This window comes from Carex rostrata, chromosome 10 (genome assembly GCF_964058835.1).
Source record: "Carex rostrata chromosome 10, lpCarRost1.2, whole genome shotgun sequence".
NCBI classification, from domain to species: domain Eukaryota; kingdom Viridiplantae; phylum Streptophyta; class Magnoliopsida; order Poales; family Cyperaceae; genus Carex; species Carex rostrata.
The window spans coordinates 9,670,524-9,695,339 of NC_135927.1; the positions used below are offsets into that span (position 1 = coordinate 9,670,524).

At 33.7% G+C, this 24,816-nt stretch overlaps 2 protein-coding genes and 1 long non-coding RNA gene across 4 annotated transcripts; 1 reads left to right on the forward strand and 2 right to left on the reverse strand.

Moving 5' to 3' along the window:
* Positions 1-404: 404 nt before the first annotated feature.
* On the reverse strand, positions 405-1,238 carry LOC144561013 (uncharacterized). The gene is made up of 2 exons (XR_013513549.1): positions 1,030-1,238; positions 405-712 (listed from the first exon to the last, which is right to left on the reverse strand). It is a non-coding gene; the product is annotated as an uncharacterized LOC144561013 (long non-coding RNA).
* Positions 1,239-1,371: 133 nt separating this feature from the next.
* Positions 1,372-2,098, reverse strand: LOC144560270 (uncharacterized). The gene is made up of 2 exons (XM_078309435.1): positions 1,481-2,098; positions 1,372-1,386 (listed from the first exon to the last, which is right to left on the reverse strand). The coding sequence occupies exons 1-2, from the start codon at positions 2,096-2,098 to the stop codon at positions 1,372-1,374; spliced, it is 633 nt and encodes a 210-aa protein (XP_078165561.1).
* Positions 2,099-16,078: 13,980 nt separating this feature from the next.
* On the forward strand, positions 16,079-23,937 carry LOC144560654 (protein NUCLEAR FUSION DEFECTIVE 4-like). 2 transcript variants are annotated; one of them, XM_078309891.1, is made up of 4 exons: positions 16,079-16,567; positions 17,589-18,167; positions 18,798-19,078; positions 23,243-23,937. In XM_078309891.1, exons 1-4 carry the CDS (start codon positions 16,247-16,249, stop codon positions 23,724-23,726), a joined length of 1,665 nt encoding a protein of 554 aa, XP_078166017.1. In that variant the 5' UTR covers positions 16,079-16,246; the 3' UTR covers positions 23,727-23,937. The 2 variants fall into 2 exon arrangements, with proteins under 2 accessions (XP_078166017.1, XP_078166018.1); XM_078309892.1 differs by having other exon boundaries at positions 18,798-19,073; positions 23,243-23,660.
* Positions 23,938-24,816: the final 879 nt, after the last annotated feature.

Consider the following 24,816-nt stretch of genomic DNA (forward strand, 5'->3'; position numbering starts at 1 on the left):
GATACACAGCAAAAGATACTGCATTATCCCAAAAAATCGAAGGCATATGACTCTCAAACATGATCGATCGAACAGTTTCAAGGATATGTCTATTTTTTCTCTCGGCAATCCCATTTTGTTGAGGAGTACCAGCACACATGGTTTCGTGCAAAATGTCATTTTCCTTAAAAAAAACTTGTAAATTTTTATTTACATATTCTGTTCCATTATCACTTCTCAAAATCTTAATCCTTTTCTCAAACTGATTTTGTACCATCTTAAAAAAATTTTGAAACACATTTGTTACCTCATCTTTGGTTTTTAATAAATAAACCCATGTCATCCGGGTACAATCATCAGTGAAAGTTGTAAACCACCTACATCCTGATTTAGAGACAACTGGGGATGGTCCCCATACATCAGTATGAACCAAATCAAATGGAACCAAACTTCTTTTATCACTATCAAAATAAGATGTTCTATGGCTTTTAACCTTAATACATGTTTCACACACAAATTGTTCATTCTCTAAACCAACAAATAAATGAGGAGAAAGTTTTTTTAAATACCCAAAAGAGGGATGTCCTAGCCTCTTATGCCATAAAAAAATTGTTTCTCTCGAGTTATTAGGTTTCGTGCTTGACAGATAGGTTTTTCCAATCTTCACTTCATCAAGATAATACAATCCGTCTCGTTTAGTACCACGGCCAATGACCTCCTTCGTGAGGATATCCTGAAAGATAACATAATTCGAAAACATAAGCGCTACACAATTATGTTCTTTTGTTAATTGTCCGATTGAGATCAGTTTGATTGATAAGGATGGGACAAATAGTGTATTTTTAAGGGTGATATTATCTGACACGGGCACATCCCCTGCCCCTTCTACCGGGTAAGTCACCCCATTTGCATTAAAAATACCATTTTTCTTTGTTTTCCTATTGGTCACAAAATCTCTTTTTGAATAGGTCATATGATCCGTGGCCCCTGAGTCTATTATCCATTCACCTGGTTTTTTATATTCGGGATAATTAGAGAAATGAGTTTTACCTGGGCCTTCACATGTACCAGATGTACCTGTTGCATGTAAGGCAGTTGATCTTGTCCCTTGACCTGTTTCATGACTCATTCTTAGCTCTTGTTCTTGGCTTGAACCGGCCCAGTAGCTCTCCTCTTGACCCGACATCTTGCCTCTAGGTGGCGTGTGCTTTAGCTAGAGTTGATGATTCGGCACCAGATGAGGCATCGGGTTGACTGTGCCTTGGGCTTGATTCGGCACAAGGTGAGTTTCAGCTGTTGCAAGTGCTGCCTTACCCTTTGGCATTTGTTGCTTATTTTTCCTCCTTTCTACATACCACTCAGGGTATCCCACAATTTGAAAACATTGCTCCTTCACATGTCTAGTTCCTCCACAGTGTGAACATTTCAATTTAGATTTATCAACTGGGTTATTTTTATTGAGAGTGAGTCTTACCTCTGCGGATTTAAACCCTTTAGAGACCATCGCCATTGAATTCTGATACCCTCCATCTCCTTTGATCATAACCTCCTGCCTAATGTTCTCACGCCTTACGTGCCCATACGCCTGTTCTATTGTGGGGAACGGGTTGAGTTTGAGAACTTCGGCTCTGACATGATCTAGCCGGTCATCAAGGCCATCAAGAAATGCATAAACTCTATTCTTCCTGATATATGTGTTGAATGCTTCTATGTCATTAACACACACCATCGGATTGGGACACCGAAAATCGATTTCTTGCCACAGTTTTTGCAAGTCATCGTAGTACTCTTCTATGGCCCTGCCTCCCTGTTTAAGGTGAGATACTTGCCGGTTGAGTGAAAAAATTTGTGCTTCATCACATCCATCATAGAAGGTCGTAGCTATTGCTTCCCACACACCTCTTGCTGTAGGATATCGGATGTAGCTCCCCCTCAGCCTTGGTTCGAGAGAGTTGATTAACCACCCTTTGACAATAACATCATCGACTAGCCATTTTTGATACAGAGGTTCGGTTATGTCCGGTGGTTGAGGTATGCCCGTGAGATGCTTCATTCTCTCGCGTCCTTTTACGTTCATCTCAACTGCTTGACACCAAAACGCATAATTTATGCCGTCCATCTTTATGTCAATAGGATTGGGATGTATAGCTCCATCGGTCTTGGTTTACGGGCTGTGGTGGTGTTTGTGGTAATGAAACAAGCGTATTCTGCATTGTTATCATTTGGTTTTGTTGTAAGGTAATTAGGTGAGTTAATTTCTCAAGCAAGGTAGCTGTTTCGGAGGTGGCTGTTTCAGAGAGATTCTCGGGAGGAGTCATCATGAAAACGAGAAAAACAGGAATCAAAACTCCTTAGAGCAATATAGTAAAGAGAATAGTAGTTAAAGACAAAGAAGAACTATAATTCTCTGAACTATATCACCAGGTTAATCGTCCTGCTCTGATACCATGTCAGAATTAAAATCACAAAGAACACCAAACTCCCTTGAACTCCCTCCCTCCCTTATTTTATTAATCAGGCTTAATATTACAAGCAAGTTTTCTTTTCTGTCTTTTTTTCTTAATTGAAACAGAGACGCACCTCCCTAGTTATATCCTTCTAAGAATAAAAAAAATAAAGCAACAATCATCTAGATATAGTAAATAAATATTGACCACCTATACATAGCTAAACATAACAAATAAAAAAAAGATAATAATAGATGCCAATCTTCTGGAAATATCTCTCTGGATCTTGCGTATCAACTTGCCAAATCCAACAATATCCGCATCTAATTTTTGGATACGGATCCTGATGGATATTGACCCGTTTGCACCTCTAGGCAAGCACATGACTCGCGCGACTTTGATATTGCCTCTAAATATGAATTACCAATAATCGATGACCAACAGATGGTACTTCTGATCTAAGTGGAGCTTATGCTGATGAGGGTATAATGGTACAGAACCTTCCAATTGCCCTCTACATAAAAAATATGCTTAATTTAATATCTATGCCCCTGACAGTAACAAGTATTCTTTATATCGATAGATTTCATTAGTTTGTTTTCCTTGAATTTTAATTAATATGTTTACTGTTCTTCTTGTATAGATGGCTACTAAACCACCTGCAGTTGATACTACTCTTACTGAGAAAAAAAAATGGTCATGACTCTTGGCACACTTTTTTTCACTAATCTTTTTTAAATACTCCAAGTACCATAAGGTGCGAGCACTCTAAACAGCTGCACTCCGCTGCCTTCAAAGTTCAAACTACTACCATCTGACATTCTGACTGTATTTTCTACTTCCTCTATTTAGGCTTTATTTCTCTTCTTTTTTTAAGAATTCTGACTGAATTGGATTTCAATGACACAGTGAGTTTGACCTTATATTTGAGCCCCGCTCATGACTTTGCAGCCTCTGTGAAGATTTCGAAAAGAGTTTAAGCTTATTTGTCCAGGAGAAGACTTCTATACCAGACGGAAGATTATATTGGAGGCATGTGTACAATGCAACTGTGGGAAGAATCAGGAGATTGCCTAGATTCAGACTTTCTGATTGATTTCAATTTTTACATATTGATTTTTCACTTTCTTTTGTAATTCCAGATGAGATTATAAGCATGTCCAAGAAGAAAAAATTCTGCCAAAGGGAGAGTGCCACACATAGCTCCAGTAAGCTCACATTTCGATTTAAACATTGTCTAATTGGTATGAAATATATTAATATTATGATTTAAACTGTCTTCCAAAGTGGGGGGCCACCTCCGAAGGGCTTCAAAGCAAAGACAATTTACTGACTCTAGGTTCTGCAATGAGACCAGTAAAGTCTATTTTTTTAGTTTTTGGTACTCTGCTGGTCATTTATCTTTTTCCTCAGATTTGCATTTATAGTCTTTAATAAGTTTCTTTTGCCTCTGGCATGAATTATAAGCAAATATTTTCAAGCTTATCTGTCTGTGCTGCTGGCAGATAACTGTGTATAGATTGGTTTGGAATTAAACTAACATTTATTACAATAAAGTTGTATCCTTTATCTTTCAATCTTCTTTTCAATTGTTGTTTCAACAAACAACTAGCATTCATTTTCAATTGTTGTTTTGAATTATCGCTTACATGCGAACATACAAAAAAAAAATAGTTGCGGCGGAGCCGCAACAATGCACCTAGTTTCTAATTAAGTCCCAACGAGCCACCAAAACCTGGGATGGAAATTCACCATTGGGCCCCCACCTCAATAGAAAGCCCAAAAGATTCATTTTGTGTAAATTAGCATTGAAGATTTTATTTCGGCTAGTAGAACTAGCTTAAGCTCCTTGTATGAGCTTAATTTTAAAATCTATTAATTTGATTTCAAATAATGAATTCAAACTGTAAAAATCAATATACTTCATGAGTGATACGTTTAAATACAAATTTTATAATTTTTTGAATTTATTTAATATAAAGTGAAACTGTTAAAAATGATAAAAAAAAATGAATGTAATAAAATTTTCTTATAATCCTTCTTTTTTATCACTTTAATTATATTAAATTAATTCAAAAGTATAAATTTTGCATGTAAACACGTCGTTCGTGAAATAAATCGATTCGAGATATCTATATTCAACCAAACAATATAGGTAGGCCTCAAAACAAATCTGGAATTATTGAATCAAATATGTGGGTCTCAATTCTGCTCTCCTCTCTCTGCTCCTCTATGCTCTCTCCTTCCTTTCCAGTCCCTCCCCTTTCATCCCATCCCATCCCTTCTCCTTCTTTGTCGGACTATGTAATAATCTACTTAATTTGTTTGACTATATTTGCAAAACATATATTTATTGAATTTCACAATTTTTTTGAGTTGAGATATTTGCAGGTTCATAAGATTTAGAATTGCAACATGATTGTTGAGGCTCTTCTTGTTTCTGAAATAATTGACTGCATTATTGTTCTGATGAAAGCTAAGACTTCAAAATTAATATTTACTCCTCACAAGCTTTCCGAAAAGTGATCATATGACGAAATCAAACACTCAAGCACCGAGATACGCCAGGTTGAAGATTGCTGAATATTGTTGAAATTCATGACTGTTACAATAGTTGGCTCTGGAAGTTTTTGCATAAATTTGGATCTCGAAAATGAATTATTCCATTGTAATGGTTGATTAAACGTTACAACGCTTTAAATTAATCAGCTTACACATCATTCGTATTTTAGCCGCAATTTGGTCATACGAGCTCCAATTTGAGTGAATCAGCTTACACGCTTTTTGCCATCGCCAACGAACTCCCAATTCATGCCATCGTGCATATGGATTTTTCTTTCGAAACACGTAACAAAACCTCTCCTTACTAACTCTTACTCCTTTCTCGTTTACATGGATCAATTTAGATTAAATCATTTGCTCTTAGGTTCAATTTCTCAGTTTCATAGTCTCCGTTTGATTCTGAATTAAGTATTATTTTGTCATGGTCAGTTCCAATGCAGCAAATTAAAGACCAAAGCATAACTTGTATCATGATTCATGGGTGAACCGGGTTTAGGGTTTTCAAAAAAAAAAAAAAAAAGATTCATGGGTGAACCGGTACAAGTCTTGATGGAAATTGCAAAGCCCTGCTCTTTTGAATTTGTTGTAGAGAGCATCTATCTACCTCTCCCCGGTTATTAATAGGTAATTAATAGAAAAAATTATTCATATAAAATCTGGTCTGGCAAACTTCTGTTTTCTCTGTTGTTCTTAATAATATACACTTGGAGATACCTCCCCTGAAGGAAGTGGTACATTCGTTCTCATTTTATTTTCTAGTACCGGGTGACTATTCTTCTCTCCATGCCTCAGAGGCTCAGATAATAGATTTGTCCAGATGAGCCCATATTTTGCCGTGGGTCCCCTTTCCATGTGCAAGTGATTGGTACAACCTTGATTTTTTTAGTTAATTTTCTGTTTTGATTTTACACAATTTTTTGTAATCTTGTAATTTCTGGCTAGTGTGAAAAATATTTTTCTTTGTTATTTTTTTAGCCGTATCATTTATGTATCTATTCGGTTAGCAAAATTGTATGTGGCAGAGCGAAGAATTGTGGAGCATGATTCTTACTCACTGCCGCATACGATCTTTTACTTCTATCACTGTTATGGGCTCCTAATACCATTTTTTTAATTTTTTTTTTATTTTTAAAATGCAAAATTAATTAATTTAAATAATGAAATATAAATAACAATATGATTTATATACTTTCCCTATGCATCATGTTCTCTTTAATTTGAATTTCTAATTTGATCTCAGTTCATTCATTTTTTTTTTCCAAAACGAAAAGATAAATCTTTAGAAAATGATTTGATGATTTTAGTTCTTATTTTCATGCTTAAAAAAAATCATTTTATTAAAACCGAAACAAATACTGATGCTGTGCTGAACTTTGTTAGCTATCGGATTTTCATTTCGATTAGGAGGATTTAATGGGAAACTGGGAAATAATGTTAGTTATTCATGCTTTTTAGAACAAATACTTCTTTCACCTAAAAAGCATAACTAAATTTAATTCTCACTTTCCCATTAAATCCTCATAATCGAACTGAAAATTCCAATACATAACAAATTCAATACCACAATTACACAAACAATCAATATCATTATAATCTTTTGACAAATTAATATATTTAGGCAGAAAATAAAGGGTAGTTTAAATGAGCATCAGATCAAATTCTATATAACTCGTGTCCAATCAGTACCATTTGATCTGTGTCAACATTCATGTGTCCGTTTAAATTTACAAAACGGACTTTTATATAAATTATCCGCATAAATCTTGATATGAATAAAATAGTTCAAATCGAACATTATACCGAATTTGATTTGATCCCCTTGGAAATCTCTGATCCCTATTTAGTCAGCTTTTGATGAAACCCTAGAATTGCAATCGAAGTTGTCGACAACAATATATGACCTCCAAGAACGAAGTAGGTCCAATAGGTATCAGACCTACTTTTGATTTGATGGGTTTCAGAATTGTTTGATCTGCTTTAAGATCTGTGCGGACAAAAATTAACTCGAGTGCGAATGGTTATTAAACCAAAACGCACAAATCTTAAAGCGAATCAGACGGTCTTAGAACTTATCGAGCCTAAAGTAGGTCTCATGCCCATCATACCTACTCTCCTGTCATGACCTCCACTTGTTTGTTGAATGCTTTACCATGATGAGAAATACGCTTGCAAGTAACTAGCCATCTCTGTTTCATGTCCATTAGCGCACCTAGAATTAATGTAACAAACAAAAGATGCAACATCATGCATTCATTTGGTACAAACATGACATCTATCTATTATCCATCTGCTGGAGCGTCTATATTGGGCTTCCCATTTTTTAGTAACACATATTGGGCTTCCAATGGCGCGTCTGATCTTCTGTGTTTGTGTAAATTTTTTAAGGAACACAGGTGGCTTTTAGTGGCCAGAATAGTAATATGATACACGATAAATTCACAAATAATTCACTTTTTTTTTTTCTTTTTGATGTTTTTGAATTAAATTCTAAATAAAACACAAAAGAACATATAAAACGCGGATTATAAATTATTTGCAAAATTCTTTTATTTTTGACTTTTTTTACATAATTATTTCTAAATTATACATTAATTATTTCCGAATTACAAAACTTTGAACCGGACGAACTGTGGCCAGTTGGAAGAAAACATACTCGGAGATCCGTAATTTTTTTTTTGAAAAAAAAAAAAAAAAAACTATGAATTTAGTGGCCAGGTGGAAGGGCAATTCAATTCCCAACAAACAACTATGGCACCACAGATGTAATTATTACGGTCCCAATATATGGGAACCATATGTAAATAAAATAATAAATTCATGCGAATCTTATAAAGATTTAGTACTTTTAACATTATTTTAAGCAGCATTGTATAAAGGTGTTTCCCAGCACTCAATATAATGGAGTTCTACTGTTCTTGCCACATTGTCTTTTTTTTACAAGTACTTTTAGCATTATTTTAAGCAGCGTTGTATAAGGTGTTTCCCAACACCTCCATAAAATATAATGGAGTTCGGGTCCGCATCGTCTGCATTAACTCGAAAGAGCATCTTTTGAGTTAATAATAGATTTCAGCCATCTAATTGTAAACAAAGCCTATTCGGTATCCGTCTAAAATATAGAAGTTATCAATATTAATGCATATTTAATTCGTACAAATCTTAAAGCTGATCGGACAATCCAGATCTATTAACTCAAAAGATTCATTTTTGAGTTAATGCAGAGAATACGAATTCAATGGAGTTCTTGCCACATTGTCTTTATTTTTTTTTATTAAAAATTGAATTCAAATTAATGACATCCATGCCAAAAATCACATTGCACATTCAAATTAAATAAAACAATAAAGAAAAGAAAAGAAAAACATTGTTTCCACTCTAGGCCTATTCTTTCACACTCCACAATTCAAATTTATGACATTCTTTGCACTCTAGGCCTATTATTTTCACTCCACAGTTTTTTTGTATTTTGTCAAACCACCAGTAGATATATATACTTCACTAAACACATAAAATTAGTACACTAAGAAAATTACATTCTACTATTTACAACATATTACCAGATAAACAAACTAAAAACGCACAGAGGGTATGTATATCATGTAAACACAAATTTACTTATTTTTTATTGTAATGATAGGAGCTTAGTAATTATTTCATTTGTGCTCATTTTTGCCATGTTCCTTCTTGCAAACTACACTGTATCAAATCCTTTCTTTTGCACGAAGTATCTTACACTGTTCAAAGTCGACACCACTCTACAATTCTTATCACTTTAATAATGTGACGTTATATACAATGCGAAAAATTGTGGAGGAGCTTTTTAGTCATTGCACGTTTACAAGTTTTAGTCACTCCCATCACGGTTATAGGATCCTAATTTTTTTTTCTTCTTTTTTTTATTGATGTTGTGCCTATATTTTCTAACTTTTTTTAGTTTAAATATGAAATAAAACAACTGTCATTTACCTATTTTCTCTACGCATCATGTATTCTTTGTTTTCAATTTCTAATTTGATCCCATCGTGAATGACACTTAAACATTGCTATCCTTTTCAGTTCATACACATATATAATTGAAAACAAAAGGTAAATCTCTATAAAATGATTTGATGATTTTAGTTCTTATTTGTCATGCTTAAAAAATCAATATTAGAAAACAGAAACAGATAGTATTTTCACCTAAAAAATATCATTTTTCTTAATAAATATTTGGGATCAAATCATTCAACTGTCTAATATTTATAAAATTCTCATTCAAATTTGAACTTACAATTTTGTACGGAGAATATTGTTTTTTTCACTAATTCAAAAAACATTACTAAAAATAATTTCCCGTTTCTAGAAAATTTTCCTAACCGAAATGAAAAATTCAAAACATAACCACTGTGATCGGAACCAGCACTTTCTCATTAAATGAGAAAAAGAATTGATGTATTTCAAAATTTTCAGATCGGAATGGTCACAGCAACAAGAAAAGATTTCTTTTGACGCGATTTGGTAGGAAATTTTCCGCCCAAAATTTTCACGTGAAAAACCAAGAGATTCGGCGGGAGTTGATTTGGCAAAATTTTGGCGTTAATTTATTTCCAGTGATACCCTTCCTCTTCCTCTTTATATTACGCTCCCAATTCAACTAATATCTGTGAACTCTACAAAGCGAAGAGGCAAGTTCCAGCGAAGAAGAGTATTGGTGATTAGTGATTCATTAATTCCTTGATTAGCGATACTGAAGAGGCAAGCTTCTACTGAAGAAATTTTCAACGATTTGGGTGAGATTTTATTGAAAAAAAATTTACTTACGATTTTGTTGAAATTTTACTTAGCAATAGTGAAATTTTACTTAACGATAGTGCAGTTAATCAAAATTTGGAAATAGCGATAGTGGAATTAATCAAAATCTCACCACTTCTATACTTAGCAATATCAAACAGAAAGAACAAGCAACATATAAATCTACCTCATACCAGTACTAGGCTCATATTCACCTCCAGTGATTTCTTGTTAACTTTTTTTTTTGTATTTGTTGTATTTATTGCAATAAATAATGTATCTGGATTACGAAAACACCACTTAATCAATGTTACCATATATGATATGTATGGATGCTAGTTACTGGTATGTATGAATCAATTTGATAATGCATGCTCCTTAGTATTTTTGGTGACATTATATTTTATTTATTTCAGTTTGGCAATGATTTGTAGTTTGTGCTTGCTGTAGTTTGCTCCTCTATTATTCAATTTTTTAGATTGTATTTTGCTCCTCTATTACTGGTAAATGGGGAAGGAAAATTAAGTTTGCAAAGTTACTAGCAAGTTACTATTATTCAATTTTTTAGATTGTAGCTTGCTCCTCTATTATTCAATTTTTTAGATTATATTTTGCTCCTCTATTACTGGTAAATGGGGAAGGAAGATTAAGTTTGCAAAGTTACTGTTATTTAATTTTTTTAGATTGTAGTTTGCTCCTCTATTACGGTTAGCTTATTTTTTTTCTCATTTTTTTCACATGCTCCTTTACCTTGAAAAGTTACTGGCAAGCTTGAAAAGCTAGCACAATAAATTCATGATTAAAGTGTATCAAAAACATTAGTGATTTGACCCGTTTCTTATCTGAAAGTTAAAAGGTGTCAAAGTGAAATTTACAGCGGGGTAGTAATTGAACCAAATTAGAACTTCCTGTGGGACTGCAGACATTACCCAAAATATAAGTAGCAGATCAGCACGCAAGTAGATTTGTAGATAAAATAAAGGCCTTGTGATCATATTTAATTTAAACTTCAAAATTATTTCAACAAAAGAAACACTCAAGCAAGGATAAAAGTGTCATTTTCTTTTAAGTGAAATCATTTCTTTTTTTTTCTTTTTTTTTTTTTTTTGGTCGAAAGCCCGTAGGCGATTGTATTAAATCCAGAAAATATTACAAAGGGTGCCCTTTCAGTGAGGGAGTACAGTGCTGTTGTGAAAGTGAAATCTAACCTAATGTATCCTTATTCTACACCCTTAACAATATTCTCCTATCTTGCTATGTCTGGGAACAGGGGGTAGGTGGATCCAGAGATGGCGAATTGGTAGATTCGCGCCCTATTTGCAAGTAAGTGGGCCTCTTTAATTTCATCTCTGGGAGCATAGACACAGCAGTAGTTTTTCCGATTTGCTAGCATATACGCGATACTGGTCAATTGATTGTATGATCTCCAATCAGCTGCTTGTAGTGGTTTGTACCCAGTAGTAGTCTTTAATTTCATCCCTAAACCCTATTTCACAAAAATACAGTTGAGTCAGAGCCTCCGTGCAGCCTCCCATGGTTGCACAAACCTCCAGCAAGCCAAAAGAGAAAAGCAGAAAATTCGTGCTACCCCCCTGGCCGCACAGTCATCCGCACAGATCTCCAATGCCATTTTGTGCTTCCCTCCTGTTCACACAAATGGCCACACAACTTAGACAAAAGAATGACGAATTCAACAGAGCCTTTGTGCGGCCCCCTGTCTACTTTGTGCAGCCGCACAAATCATATTTTGTGTTACCATCCTGGGCCGCACTAGCCATAATTTCACAGGATTTCATGCCTTAATGACGCAATCCAATTGCAAGTAAGTGGGCCTCTTTAATTTCATCTCTGGGAGCATAGACACAGCAGTAGTTTTTCCGATTTGCTAGCATATACGCGATACTGGTCAAATGATTGTATGATCTCCAATCATTTCTTTCTATTATACAGACTTTCCAATCAAAAACTAGATTTGAATTCAATTGGAAATCAATTGAACTCCACCAAGTGTATTGTTCCGATCACAGTGAACAAGTTCAGCACGGCATCAGTAAATAAAAAACTATATATACAAGAATTACATAAACAATTAATTTCAGTGTAATCTTCTAACAAATGAATATATCTACTCAGCTTTTGGTGAAACCAAGCGAAGAAAGCGGGAAAGTCCGATCACCTCATTCAGAAAGACTAGTGCTGGATGCAATGACACATTTTTCAAAGCTGCTGACACTAACATATCATGACCTCCACTTAATTGCTTGCCGTATGCTTTACCATGATGGCAAGTGTCACACTTGCAAGTAACCAACCCCAATTTTTTATGTAATATTATATGAAAAATGAAATAGACTTATAGTGTATTTTTTTTCGAATTTTTTAATTTAAAACAGGAACATTAGCATTATTATTTTTTTGGAACGAGCAAAATTATAGTATTTGGTATGATGAAATTTTATTACAGAAATTTTAATATGGAGAAACGCTGTCATTACTAGCATTTGACTATGAAATATTAACTTTTAGAAAAAAAATCTACGGATAAAAAAAATATATATATATATGGGTAACGGTGTTATGGGTTGCATAGAGAGCTACGGTGCTATGGCTCAATATTCGAGTTTTCAAAATTCTAACGGTCGATCTGAACCATTCATCTTGTTCTCCATATTAATATGTGATTGGAGACCAAATTTTACATTTTTTGAAAAAAATTTACTATTTTTTTAGATAGGTAGAAAATCAGTTGATCTAAAAAATTCTGCACCATTCAGATATTTGATTTTCTACCTATCTAAAAAAATAGTAAAAAATTTCCAAAAAATGTAAAATTTGGTCTCCAAACACATATTAATATGGAGAACAAGATGAACGGTTCGGATCGACCGTTAGGATTTTAAAAACTCGAATATTGAGCTGTAGCATCGTAGCCCTCTATGCAACCCATAGCACCGTAGTTCGTAGCCTTACTCTATATATATATATATAAATGAGCTACGGTGAGCCATGGAGTAAAACGCGTTTGTACTCCACGCCATATTTTCATTTTGAAAATCCAAACAACCGATTTGAACCTTCCAACATGTTCTCCATATTGAAATGTGCTTGGAAACTAAATTTTACATTTTTTTTGGAATTTTTTTACTATTTATTAAGCCATTTTGGAAATTGTTGTTTTGCTGTGAACAGTAAAACAGTAAAAATTTCTGAAACATCGGATCAGCGATTTTCAAAGTGGCTTAATAAATAGTAACAAAATTCCAAAAAATATAAAATTTTGTCTCTAAGCACATTTCAATATGGAGATCATGTTGAGTGGTTCGGATCGGTCGTTTAAATTTTCAAAATAGAATATAGTACCATAGAGCACAAACTCATTTTACTCCATAGCTCATTTTAGCCCAACTCTATATATATATATATATGAACTAGACATTTCTGTTTCACGTCCACTAGCACACCTAGAAGGTATCAAAAACAAAAGATGCGACATCATTCATTCATTTGGTACAAACATAATGGTCATCCATAATCCATTCCCTTAAGGGCCTGTTCGACGTTTAAATAGGCTGAGGAATGGACATAATAATTTAACTGATTTTTACTGTGCTCGTGGAAAAAAAAAATTCAGTCTAAGAGCCTGTTCGGCCGACAAATGGGAATGGGCACGGGCACGGGAATTGAACTGAAAAACACTGTTCCCGTGGGAAAAAAAAAATTCAGTTCAACTGAATTTTTTTTTTCCCACGTGAATAGTGATTCAGCCGAACACGTCCTAAGTGAAATTTTTTTTTTCCCACACGCACAGTAGCGCACGTCCAAAAATAAAGTAAGAAATGAATAATAAACTCTTCGCAGTTCTAAAAATTCCTGTAGGAATTGAACAGATTCTTAATTTTGCACAGAACAAAGTGCCGACGTCCTCTTATCACACTGTTCAGCTATGGTGAACTGCGAATTAAATGCGAGAAAAAATGGCAAGCATTTGTAATTTAGTGGACAGGTGGAAGGCCAAAGCAATTCCCAACAAACAAACTGTGGCACCACGTTCCACGTACGGTTGTCTCTTTAGTTTTTAATCAAGTACTTACGTTGTTGTTTTTGTCATATGTCAATAAAATAATCTGAAGAAATAAATAAAGGGATCGACTAACAGTCCCCCTAGTTCAGTCCTCTATCTGTCCTCCGCACTAAAAGACAAAAAAAATAGTTAAAATGTGCTAACTACCATCAAAAAGCAAGATTAATGCTATTTTATTAATAGTCAAAACGTATAGTATTCGTACCTACGAATTTATAGTATTCAACTATTCATACTTATTATCAGAACCATTCGTCATATGTAAACACAAGTTGGAGGGGACCAGTAACAACCAGGGGGACTGCTGACGTCTTGTGACAGTCTGGATTGGGGACTACAACCGTCTGAAAGCAACATTTGCCAAGATTGGAGACCACTACAGCGAATCTATATATTATTCATATCTAAATAAATAAGTATTCATATCTAAACAAATGAAGTATTCATACTGGCGATTACGAAGTATTCATACATGTTTGAAATAATTTATACAATTCAAAATTCAAAGTCAGATTCATCTCTCTCACCCCACCTCTTCCAAGAATTCATTCTGACGATTACGAAGTATTCATACATGTTTGAAATAATATATAAAATTCAAAATTCAAAGTCAGATTCATCTCTCTCACCCCACCTCTTCCAAGAAGTATTCATACTGACGATTACGAAGTATTCATACATGTTCAAAATAATTTATACAATTCAAAATTCAAAGTCAGATTCATCTCTCTCACCCCACCTCTTCCAAGAAGTATTCATACTGACGATTACGAAGTATTCATACATGTTCGAAATAATTTATACAATTCAAAATTCATTGTCATATTCATCTCTCTCACCCCACCTCTTTCAAGAAGTATTCATATCTAACATGAAGTATGCATATCTAACAAATGAAGTATTCATATCTAACTAATAAAGTATTCATATGTTCCACTTTGACAACCTTCGCTGGGCTAGCATGGACCCCTCCAATGGTGCACCACGCTCTCCCGCCCGGATCTCAATGGTGCACCGCACTCTCCTCTCCTGATCTCGTCGGATCTCGATGGTGCATCACGCTCTCCTCGTCGAATCTCGAAGGTGCACCACGCTATCCTCTCTAGATCTCGATGGTGCACCACACTCTCCTCGCCGGATCTCGACGGTGCACCACGCCAAGAAAGAGACTCGGAGAAGGAAAATTTGAAGTTCAGCGAGGGATTTTTAATTATAGTTAGCGGGAAACTACTAATTATTGTATTAATTAACTACCATAAACCATTAATCAGGGGAGACAGATAGAGGACTAGAAAGGGGGGGACGGTATCTTTGCTCATAAATAAATGCATATGAATCTTAAAGGTTTAGTACTTTTAACATTCTCCTAAAAAAAAGTGCTTTTAACATTATTTTAAGCAGCCTTGCAAAAAAGTTGTTTCCCAGCACCTCCATAAAAATATCATGGAGTCCCTGCCACGTTGCTTTTAGTTTTATAAAATTGAATTCAAATTTATGACATCCAATGCCAAAATTAAATCACATTGCAGATTCAAATATTCAATATAAATAAAACAATATACAAAATAATAGAAAAACAGATAATACAAGGAGAATATTTTTCTTTATAGAAAATATTATAAAATAATAGAGAGAAAAAAATAAAGAGTATCTTGATATTCTAAAACAAACTTAAAAAGGAAAAAAAAACACTTTGAATCGGGAAAAAGAAATTCAGTCTAAATTTGAAGGTAATTTTTCCAGTTCATCTGTGCATCTAAATTTTTTCGATATACAGATGCATCTAATTAAATTTCAAGATAATTTTTCTATCTATTATTTTATAGCATTTTCTGCAAAATAAAAAAACAGATAATACGTACAGACCGCACTTGCCAAAACTCCGCAGAGAAGGACCCCAACACCCCAGAGTGCGTATCCTCTGAGATATCTCAGTATTATGTGTGATTCGAGATTCGTGCAGATCGTATTTAAACGGTTGAGGTTTTCCATAAAGTCACGCAAAGTTTGAGATATCCCAGAGGATACGAATTCACACCCCCACATCCCAAATTCATATCTTCTGCATTAACTCAAATTTTGAGTTAAAATGTGCGATTGAGATCTGTACTAATATTAAAGGCCCCGTGCGTTATAGGTTTGGGCCGGATTGGCCCGAATTCTGATCGTACGGTTTAGAAATTAACTCAAACGGTACGTTAATGCAGAGGATACGTGTCCCCACATCCCCAACCCCCGGTGCCTTCCTGTCCTTTCTATTCTCCTCTGTTGTTTCTCACACACTGACACATATAAACACTACACAACACAATTGACAAAACCTCATAAACTGACAACACTAGTGATAAACACACATAGAACATAGCTTCTCTCTTTCAAACCTACAAGAAGTAGAGAAAGAGGAGGAATGAAGGTGAAGGTCGGAACAAGGCCGCCATGGATAGGTCTAGCGGCGGCGGCGTGGGTGCAAGTAGCAGCGGGAAGCGCCTACTGCTTCCCGCTCTACTCTCACGCTGCCAAGGCTGCGCTGGGTATTAACCAATGCAGCCTCACCATGCTCGGCGTGGCCAATGACATAGGCGAGAATTTTGGGCTCGTACCGGGCGTGTTATGCAACAGGCTCGCGCCGTGGCTTGTTTTGTCTATTGGTGCCGCTTCGTCGTTTGTCGGGTTTGGGATCGTGTGGCTCGCCGTGTCGAAGACTGTTGTTGGGATTCCTTACATGCTGGTTAGTTTCAATTATTTGTTGATTCTCTCTAATTCAAATGCTTGGTTATGTTATGTGCTTCTAAACGTTCTTTATTAGGCCTTTTTTTTTTAACATTGTTTTGCTTGTATGCCTTTCGGCAATTTTAGTCTTTACATTTTTTGCATCTATTTTTATATAGAAAAAAATTCTTTGTTTTACTATTGCTTGGGACATGGAGAGAATTTTTTACCACTACAAGATTCCGGCCCCTTTAAGACGGCAAGACTACTTTTAATGGAAAGTGACATTTCAGTCAGATCCATGGGGTTTTGGGTAATTAATCACTTCATGTTTTTTACTTATATTTTCGTTATTATTTAATATGTGGTATGAATCTTCACCATATTTTCCCATTAGTTTTATATAATTGCACAAACCACTGAATAATTTGTATCTTGCTTTTTGAAAAGCATGTGGGTTAATGATTCTGGAGTTTCTTTTAACTGACTTTAGTATTATGCGTATGTGGCCTTATATATGATTCTCTGTTTTGGCATCTAGTGTACATTAGCAGAGCAACAGTCCAGTAGTCATTATTTCAATTTTCCTCAAGTACCTTGTTTGCTGATATTTCTTTTCTTATGTTGTTTAGAATAGATTAATTTTTGTTTTTTTAATTTTATAACCTAAACTATATGCAATACCGCTCTATTTATAACCGATAGAATACCAGCTCTTTAAGAGATTGCCAACTTAGATGTAATTCTGAATGTCATAAGCAAGGTTTATAACCTTTTGATTGCAATTAGTATACCACTTGTATCATTTTTGCAACTAAAACCATTCAGGTAGTGTGCAATAGATTCATAAAGAAAAAGGAACTGACAAAAAGGTTGAATCTTGAGAAAATTTGGCACTGTAATGATAAAAAGGTCACTGTACAAGGTTTTATCAGTAATGCCTTGTAAATGCAAGTGCGCTAACTCCTTTGTAAATTTATTTTAATAAATAATTATATAATAAGAAATTTGCTTTTTTTTTTTTTTTTCCTTTCCTCCAGATATGGATAGCCTTGTGCATTGCAACTAACAGCAGTGCATGGCTAGGTACTGGCGTACTGGTAACCAACATGCGTAACTTTCCTTTAAGCCGTGGTACTGTTGCCGGCATTTTAAAAGGCTACATTGGTCTCAGTGCAGCTGTTTACACATTAGTCTACACTGGTGTGCTCCACAACTCATCGACTCACCTCCTCCTTTCTCTCTCACTCGGCATCCCTGTCGTGTGCCTTCTCTCCATGTACTTTGTTCGGCCATGCACTCCATTGATCGAAGAAGAGAATTTGTCAGAAGAGCGCTGTCATTTTGTGTTCACACAATTCTCTAGTGTGGTTCTAGGTGTCTATCTACTTGTCAGTACAGTTCTTGATGATTTGTTGGGGTTGAGCCCTTCTGTGACATATGCCTTGTTTGGTGGTATGATTTTGTTGTTGTTTGCGCCTCTGGCGATACCGGTGAAAATGACAGTGTGGCGTAAGAAGAGAGAATTGGGATCCTCATATCAGCTTATTTGGGATGAAGAGGAGAAATCTGAGCCATTGATTCCCACCTCAGCAACAGCTGACTATGCATCTGATGAGGTATGGATTTTAGGGAGCAAAAGCAATTGGTACCGAGATGTACCATCTTTCATTCTACTATTATAAAAGTGATTAGTTTGATGTATTGGTACATATTGACATGAAATTCTGACTAATTCAGCACTATAAATGGCTGTTGCAATCATGTTAGCACATCCAACTTGTTATCACCTCTTAATACATATTGCAAAGCACTAAGCTCCTCCTAGTGTATCCTTCTAGCATTCCCTTAATGATTTACTGTTGCAATCATGTTAGCACATCCAACTTGTTATCACCTCTTAATACATATTGCAAAGCACTAAGCCCCTCCTAGTGTATCCTTCTAGCATTCCCTTACCAGTGAATTCATCTAGTTGTTGGCACCAATTTGCAAGAATTGACTGGTTCTAGATGAGACCCTCTGCCTCAATGATCCTCTTAAATCTTAATTGATGTTTGGATAGTGAATTTGTACAATTTAATATTCATTGAAAAGTTCATGGTGTACCGAATTCATTCTGAATTGTAATACATCAAACTGAAGGAGAAGGAGAAGTAACAAAGAAAAGATGATATCCTATTATATATTCATTGAAAATCTCCTTCTTTTTCTGAAAGTTTGTACTAAATATAAAAGATATATAACAGGATATTTTACTAGCTGAAGGAGAAGGAGCAGTAACAAAGAAAAGGAAACCGAGAAGGGGAGAGGATTTTGAATTTTGTGAGGCACTAGTTAAGGCTGATTTTTGGCTGTTATTTGTGGTGTATTTCCTCGGTGTTGGATCTGGTGTAACGGTACTGAACAACCTAGCACAAATTGGAATAGCAGCAGGGGCCAATGACACGACAATTTTGCTGTGTCTGTTTAGCTTTTGCAACTTTGTTGGCCGGCTCGGAGGCGGGGCTGTCTCAGAGCATTTCGTAAGGTCTGCTTCTTTAATTTAATTATTGTTACCACATACACGACTTCAAATGTTGTTTGATAAAATATAATCTTCACAAATGTTCTGCTAATAATACAAATATACAATCGTACTTGTTAGTGAGATGGCAATTAAGCCGGTTAATTAGCTGTTAGATTGTCCAACTTCATATTATGTTCAGTATCTGGATAGTTCGTTTTTGGATCGGATTGGATTTTGGGTTGTCCTGCATCGGTTCATTTTTGTCTTTCGGATTGGATCAGATTTTAGATTATCTTAGGAAGAACAATTTTTCGGGTCATATAGGGTTAAATAATTTGAATCAGTTTGACTTTTTAAAATTATCGAGTTGTCTGGGGTTCAGGTGTTCCGGTCTTGGTTGAGACGAACGGGTTCTTCAGGTCGATTCAGGATTTGCCATCTCTAGATTAATGAGGTGGAAGTCGAGCAGATTCAATTGTGTTCAAGTTGTTGGGTCTGGTCCAGGTCGTGCTACTTCCAATCATTTTTTTAATTTTGGATAATTTGTGTTAGAATAAGTTCGAGTTTTAAATTGTCCAATTTCAAATTATTTTTTTAGTTTTGGATCGTTTGATTTCGAGTAAGGTCAGATTTTATATTGTCAGAATTTAGATCGATTTTCGAGTAATTTTGATTTTCTATTGTCATAATTTACAAAGTGGCGGGTCGAATCAGCGTTTTCCACCTCTATCATTTTAGTTTATTCATGTACTGGTTCAAAGCCCCTAATTTAACTTCAACAAATTATTAAAATTGAAAAAATAATTATATTATATTTTTTATTCAATATGTCATCATAATTGTTTGTTATTTTAAAAAAAATGTGAAGATTTTTTTGGATAGTTTTGTTAACTAATACAAACAACTAAGTTATTAACTTAAACAAACCAACAATTGCAGTATTTATTTTTATAACATTATGATATTTTTATTACATTTTGTTAAAGTTAGGAACACTAAACAATCAGTGGTACTACTTTTCAGAGTAATAAAAATACTATCTTTTAATATTAAATAAAGATTACTAAGTTACAAGAAGCATAAGCAATATCGAAAGAGACTTAAGTCTATTCCTATATTTTATTCAAATACTTAATTTTTAATATGGATACTTAATTAAAAATTTGATTGAGTCTGCGTCTCATTAGTTTGACAGAATTATCTATATATTGTTGGTTGATTTGATTACCCACTAATATCTCTTTAAATCAATGTTTTAGCCAAATTACTGAAAATATTGTTTTTGTTGTATTTATTTTTACATTTTGGTTTCAAACTATATGTTCAATTGACAGTTTAAATTTGCATGAACTAGCTAGATACATAAGTCGTGACATTTTTTTTTTAAATGCATTCCATCATTATGACAGGTTCAGTTACAGGATTTTGAACATGCTCGGTCAATATGTACACAAAGCTACTAATTTTTATTTTTGAAGAACTATTGGGTCAGTTTTAAGAAACTTATTAGCAACCATGAATTGTTGTCAAATAAGTACTTTATAATTTTTCTCTAAATACATGCTACATCTCCCACTAAGATAAGTGTGTGTGTGTGTTTTTTTTATTGAAGCCTGTGGGGATGAAATTAATTTTCTATGCATTGATCAATCTTTAGTATAACTTGTTATCTACAGAAGAAAAAAACATACTTGATCGAATAATCGTTCAAAAGAAAGGATCTTATTATTTTGCAAATTTAAAGTTGACCTCACTGTGAACCTCAACAATATTTTATTAAATAATTCACAATAACAAATAACAAAATTGAAGAAGATTTTCCATTGAGTTTTTCTCCAATTATTCCATTAGAACTAGTATATATCATGTTAACTTGCTCATAAATTCTAGACATATATTTAATAATGTGTTTGATAATTATCTACATATCATAAATTGAATATATAGTCTATAATTTATATAACATCAATTTAAATATATTGATGGAATAATAGTACATAAAGTGTGAACTTTATGTTACATTTTATATGGAAAGATCTTAATAATAAGTACAAATTTTACATTTGTGTCAACAAAAATAATTTTACTATATTAAAGTTACAACATCTTCCATCAATCAATTTATATGTATATACAATTAATTATCCAAAATTGTACTTATATTTACCAATCAATTTTCTGCATGTACGAGAAATCATTGAAATTGAAGTTCTTAATTTAATATCTAAATAAATATTTGGATTGACTGGTTTAGTAACTTATTGAAGTTCTTAATTTAATATCTAAATAAATATATGCATTGCCTTAGTAACTTATTGAAGTTCTTAATTTAATATCTAAATAAATATATGGATTGACTGGTTTAAAGGTTACTAAGTGACAAGAAGCATAAGCAACATCGAAAGACAATAAGTCCATTCCTATATTTTATACAAATTCTTAAATTTTAATGTGGATGCTTAATTGAAAATTTGATTAAGTCTGTGTCTCATTAGTTTGATGGAATTATTTGTATATTGTTTGTTGATTTGATTACCCACCAATATCTCTTTAAATCAATATTTTAGCCAAATTATTGAAAATATTGTTTTTGTTGTTGTATTCGTTTTTACATTTTGGTTTCAAATTATATGTTCAATTGAAGTATATATATGTCCAAATTTGGCTAGGTCATCATATTGGTGTGATATAAACAGTTTTTGGCTTCACTTTGATCACAAGAAATGAGTCATACAAAGTAGTGTCAGTACTATATATTGAGTAAAGCTAGCGTGTGACATGCTCACCAAGAAAGTTTGGTGAGCATAACTCCAAAAGTATATCGGATCGACGTCAAATGTCAAATCCAAACCGTTGAAATCCATGTACTTCATGAGTGATGCATATACATGCAAAATTTTGAAAGTTTCGAGTTTATTTGCTACACGGTCAAGTGGTCAAAGAAATGAACATTTTATTATAAGTTATTTTATATATTCAATTTTTATTATTTCTTTGACCACTTGACCGTGTAGCAAATAAACTCGAAACTTTCAAAATTTTGCATGTATATGCATCACTCATGAAATACATGGATTTCAACGGTTTGGATTTGGCATTTGACGTCGATCCGATATACTTTTGGAGTTATGCTCACCAAACTTTCTTGGTGAGCATGTAACACGCTAGCTTTACTCCTATATATTTGACAGTTTAAATTTGCATGAACTATCTAACTAGATACATAAGTCGTGACATTTTTTTTAAATGCATTCCATCATTATGACAGGTTCAGTTGCAGGATTTTGAACATGCGCGGTCAATATGTACACAAAGCTACTAATTTTTATTTTTGAAGAATTATTGGGTCAGTTTTAAGAAACTTATTAGCAACCATTAATTGTTGTCAAATAATTACTTTATAATTTTTCTCTAAATACATGCATGCTACATCTCCCATTAAGATTTTTTTTTTTTTTTTCATGCTACATCTTTTATAGAAGCCTGTGGAGATGAAATTAATTTTCTGTAACTTGTTGTAATATGCATTGATCAATCTTTAGTATACCTTGTTGTCTACAGAAGTAAAAAAAAATAAACATACTTGATCGATAATCGTTCAAAAGAAAGGATCTTATTATTTTACATTTTAAAGTTGACATCACTGTGAACCTCAACAATGTTTTTACTAATTAATTCACAATAACAAATAACAAAATTGAAGAAGATTTTCCATTGAGTTTTTCTCCAATTCCTCCATTAGAACTAGTATATATCATGTTAACTTGCTCACAAATCCAGGCATATATTTAATAGTGTGTTTGATAATTATCTACATATCATAAATTGAATATGTAGTCTATAATTTATATAACATAAATTTAAATATATTGATGTAATAATAGTACATAAAGTGTGAACTTTATGTTACATTTTATATGGAAATATCTTAATAATAAGTACAAATTTTACATTTTCATCAACAAAAATAATTTTACTATATTAAAGCCACAACATCTTCAATCAATCAATTTATATGTATATACAATTAATCCAAAATATGTCCAACATTGTACTTATATTTACCAAATTAATTTTCTGCATGCACGAGAAATCATTGAAATTGAAGTTCTTAATTTAATATCTAAATAAATATATGGATTGACTGGTATAATTATGTTAGTTTTTTAAAATTCATCCTTTCAGGACAAGGATGCTACCAAGGCCTATATGGATGACATGTACCCAAATAATAATGGTTACATCGTACCTTCTATTTGCATCAGGCATACACTCTACTCTATACACTTCAACTGCATTACTCGGCATATGCTACGGCGTGCAATTCTCTGTCATGGTACCAACTGCATCCGAGTTGTTCGGCTTAAAACATTTCGGCATGATATACAACTTCATGTTGTTAGGCAATCCCTTAGGTGCATTTCTTTTCTCAGGTCTGCTTGCCGGGTACATATATGACAAGGAGGCAGGGAGACAGAATCCGGGTTTCGGGTCGAGCATTACCTGCTATGGCCCCGATTGTTTTAGGAATACATTTCTTGTGCTTGCTGGTTTATGTACCTTGGGATCGGTTCTGAGTTTAGTTCTGACAGTTCGCATTCGTCCTGTTTACCAGATGCTTTATGCTAGTGGATCCTTTAGGCAGCCTAGAAACACTTCACTTCATTAATAGATTATTTTGTGTCTTTTTTTTTATATAAAAATAGTGTTTATTGAGAGGGTGGGGTTGTTTTCTTTCTTTCTTCTTGTTTTTCTTAACTTGTGTTGTTTAGAGAAAAACAAGAAAACAACTATTTACCTTTGACATAATTAATGTAAATATCTCTTAATAGTTTTTCTTTATTTATAGAATTTATGATTTTTTTTAAGAATTTGTCAGCTGATCATGCAGGTAAATTGTTGGGAAGTTTCAAGATGCCAGCTTTTTTACTACACAAAAGTTTTAATTGTTTTGATATAACAAGAAAAATACCAAAGTTTAATAGTAATTCGAGGTTAATTAAAAAAGAAAATTAAGTTTTTTTTTATTATAGAGTCGGATTGGGTTCCAACTACTGAGCACAATTTAATGGTGCACACTAAATATCCACCATAAAATTTTATTTTTTTCATTAAAATTCGCACTTGTTTTGAATTCACCAGCTATTAGCATCAATTCTATATATGAACCCTGAGTGGTTGGGAGTGGATCGGAAATCCATCCGATGTCTGGTCTAAGCTGTCCAATTCGCATCGAGATTCATGCGGATGGTTCAGATTCGCAAGGCGGTTGAGGATCAGAAATCTGCTTGCATGAATCGCGATTCGGGTCTGATTTTATGTCACTATCAAAAGCAAAAGCAAACATCTGTTTACTGTGCCTGATTCTGAGTTTATGTCACTATCAAAAGCAAATATCATTAGTAAAATAACCAATATTAATTGTTCTTTGTTTATATCATCATTTATTGGTAGACAGAGTTACAAAGTTACAATAATATGGATGAAAAGAATTTCAATTGGTGAAGGAAATGGGGTCGTTTGGTCATCATTTATCATGCAAATTGTTTTGATATCAATCAGAGTTTGATTGAACATTTTTTTTCTTTATTCTAAAATATTTCAAATTTATACATTTGACCCCAACAACCTCTGTTGATATCAAGGAAATTATATTCAAAACTTTCAGACCCTTCTAGATTAATAAGTTAACTAGAATAAAATTAAAGAAAACAGTAAACACACACTTATTCTAGGCAAAATATATGGTAAATTAAGAA

Excerpts from the sequence above, each read along its gene's own strand:
- LOC144560654 (XM_078309891.1), top strand. The coding sequence starts at position 16,247 with ATGAAGGTGAAGGTCGGAACAAGGCCGCCATGGATAGGTCTAGCGGCG. Across the intron at positions 16,568-17,588 it reads TTGGGATTCCTTACATGCTG|ATATGGATAGCCTTGTGCAT; the intron begins GTTAGTTTCAAT and ends CCTTTCCTCCAG. Across the intron at positions 18,168-18,797 it reads CTGACTATGCATCTGATGAG|GATATTTTACTAGCTGAAGG; the intron begins GTATGGATTTTA and ends GATATATAACAG.
- LOC144560270 (XM_078309435.1), bottom strand. The coding sequence starts at position 2,098 with ATGGACGGCATAAATTATGCGTTTTGGTGTCAAGCAGTTGAGATGAAC.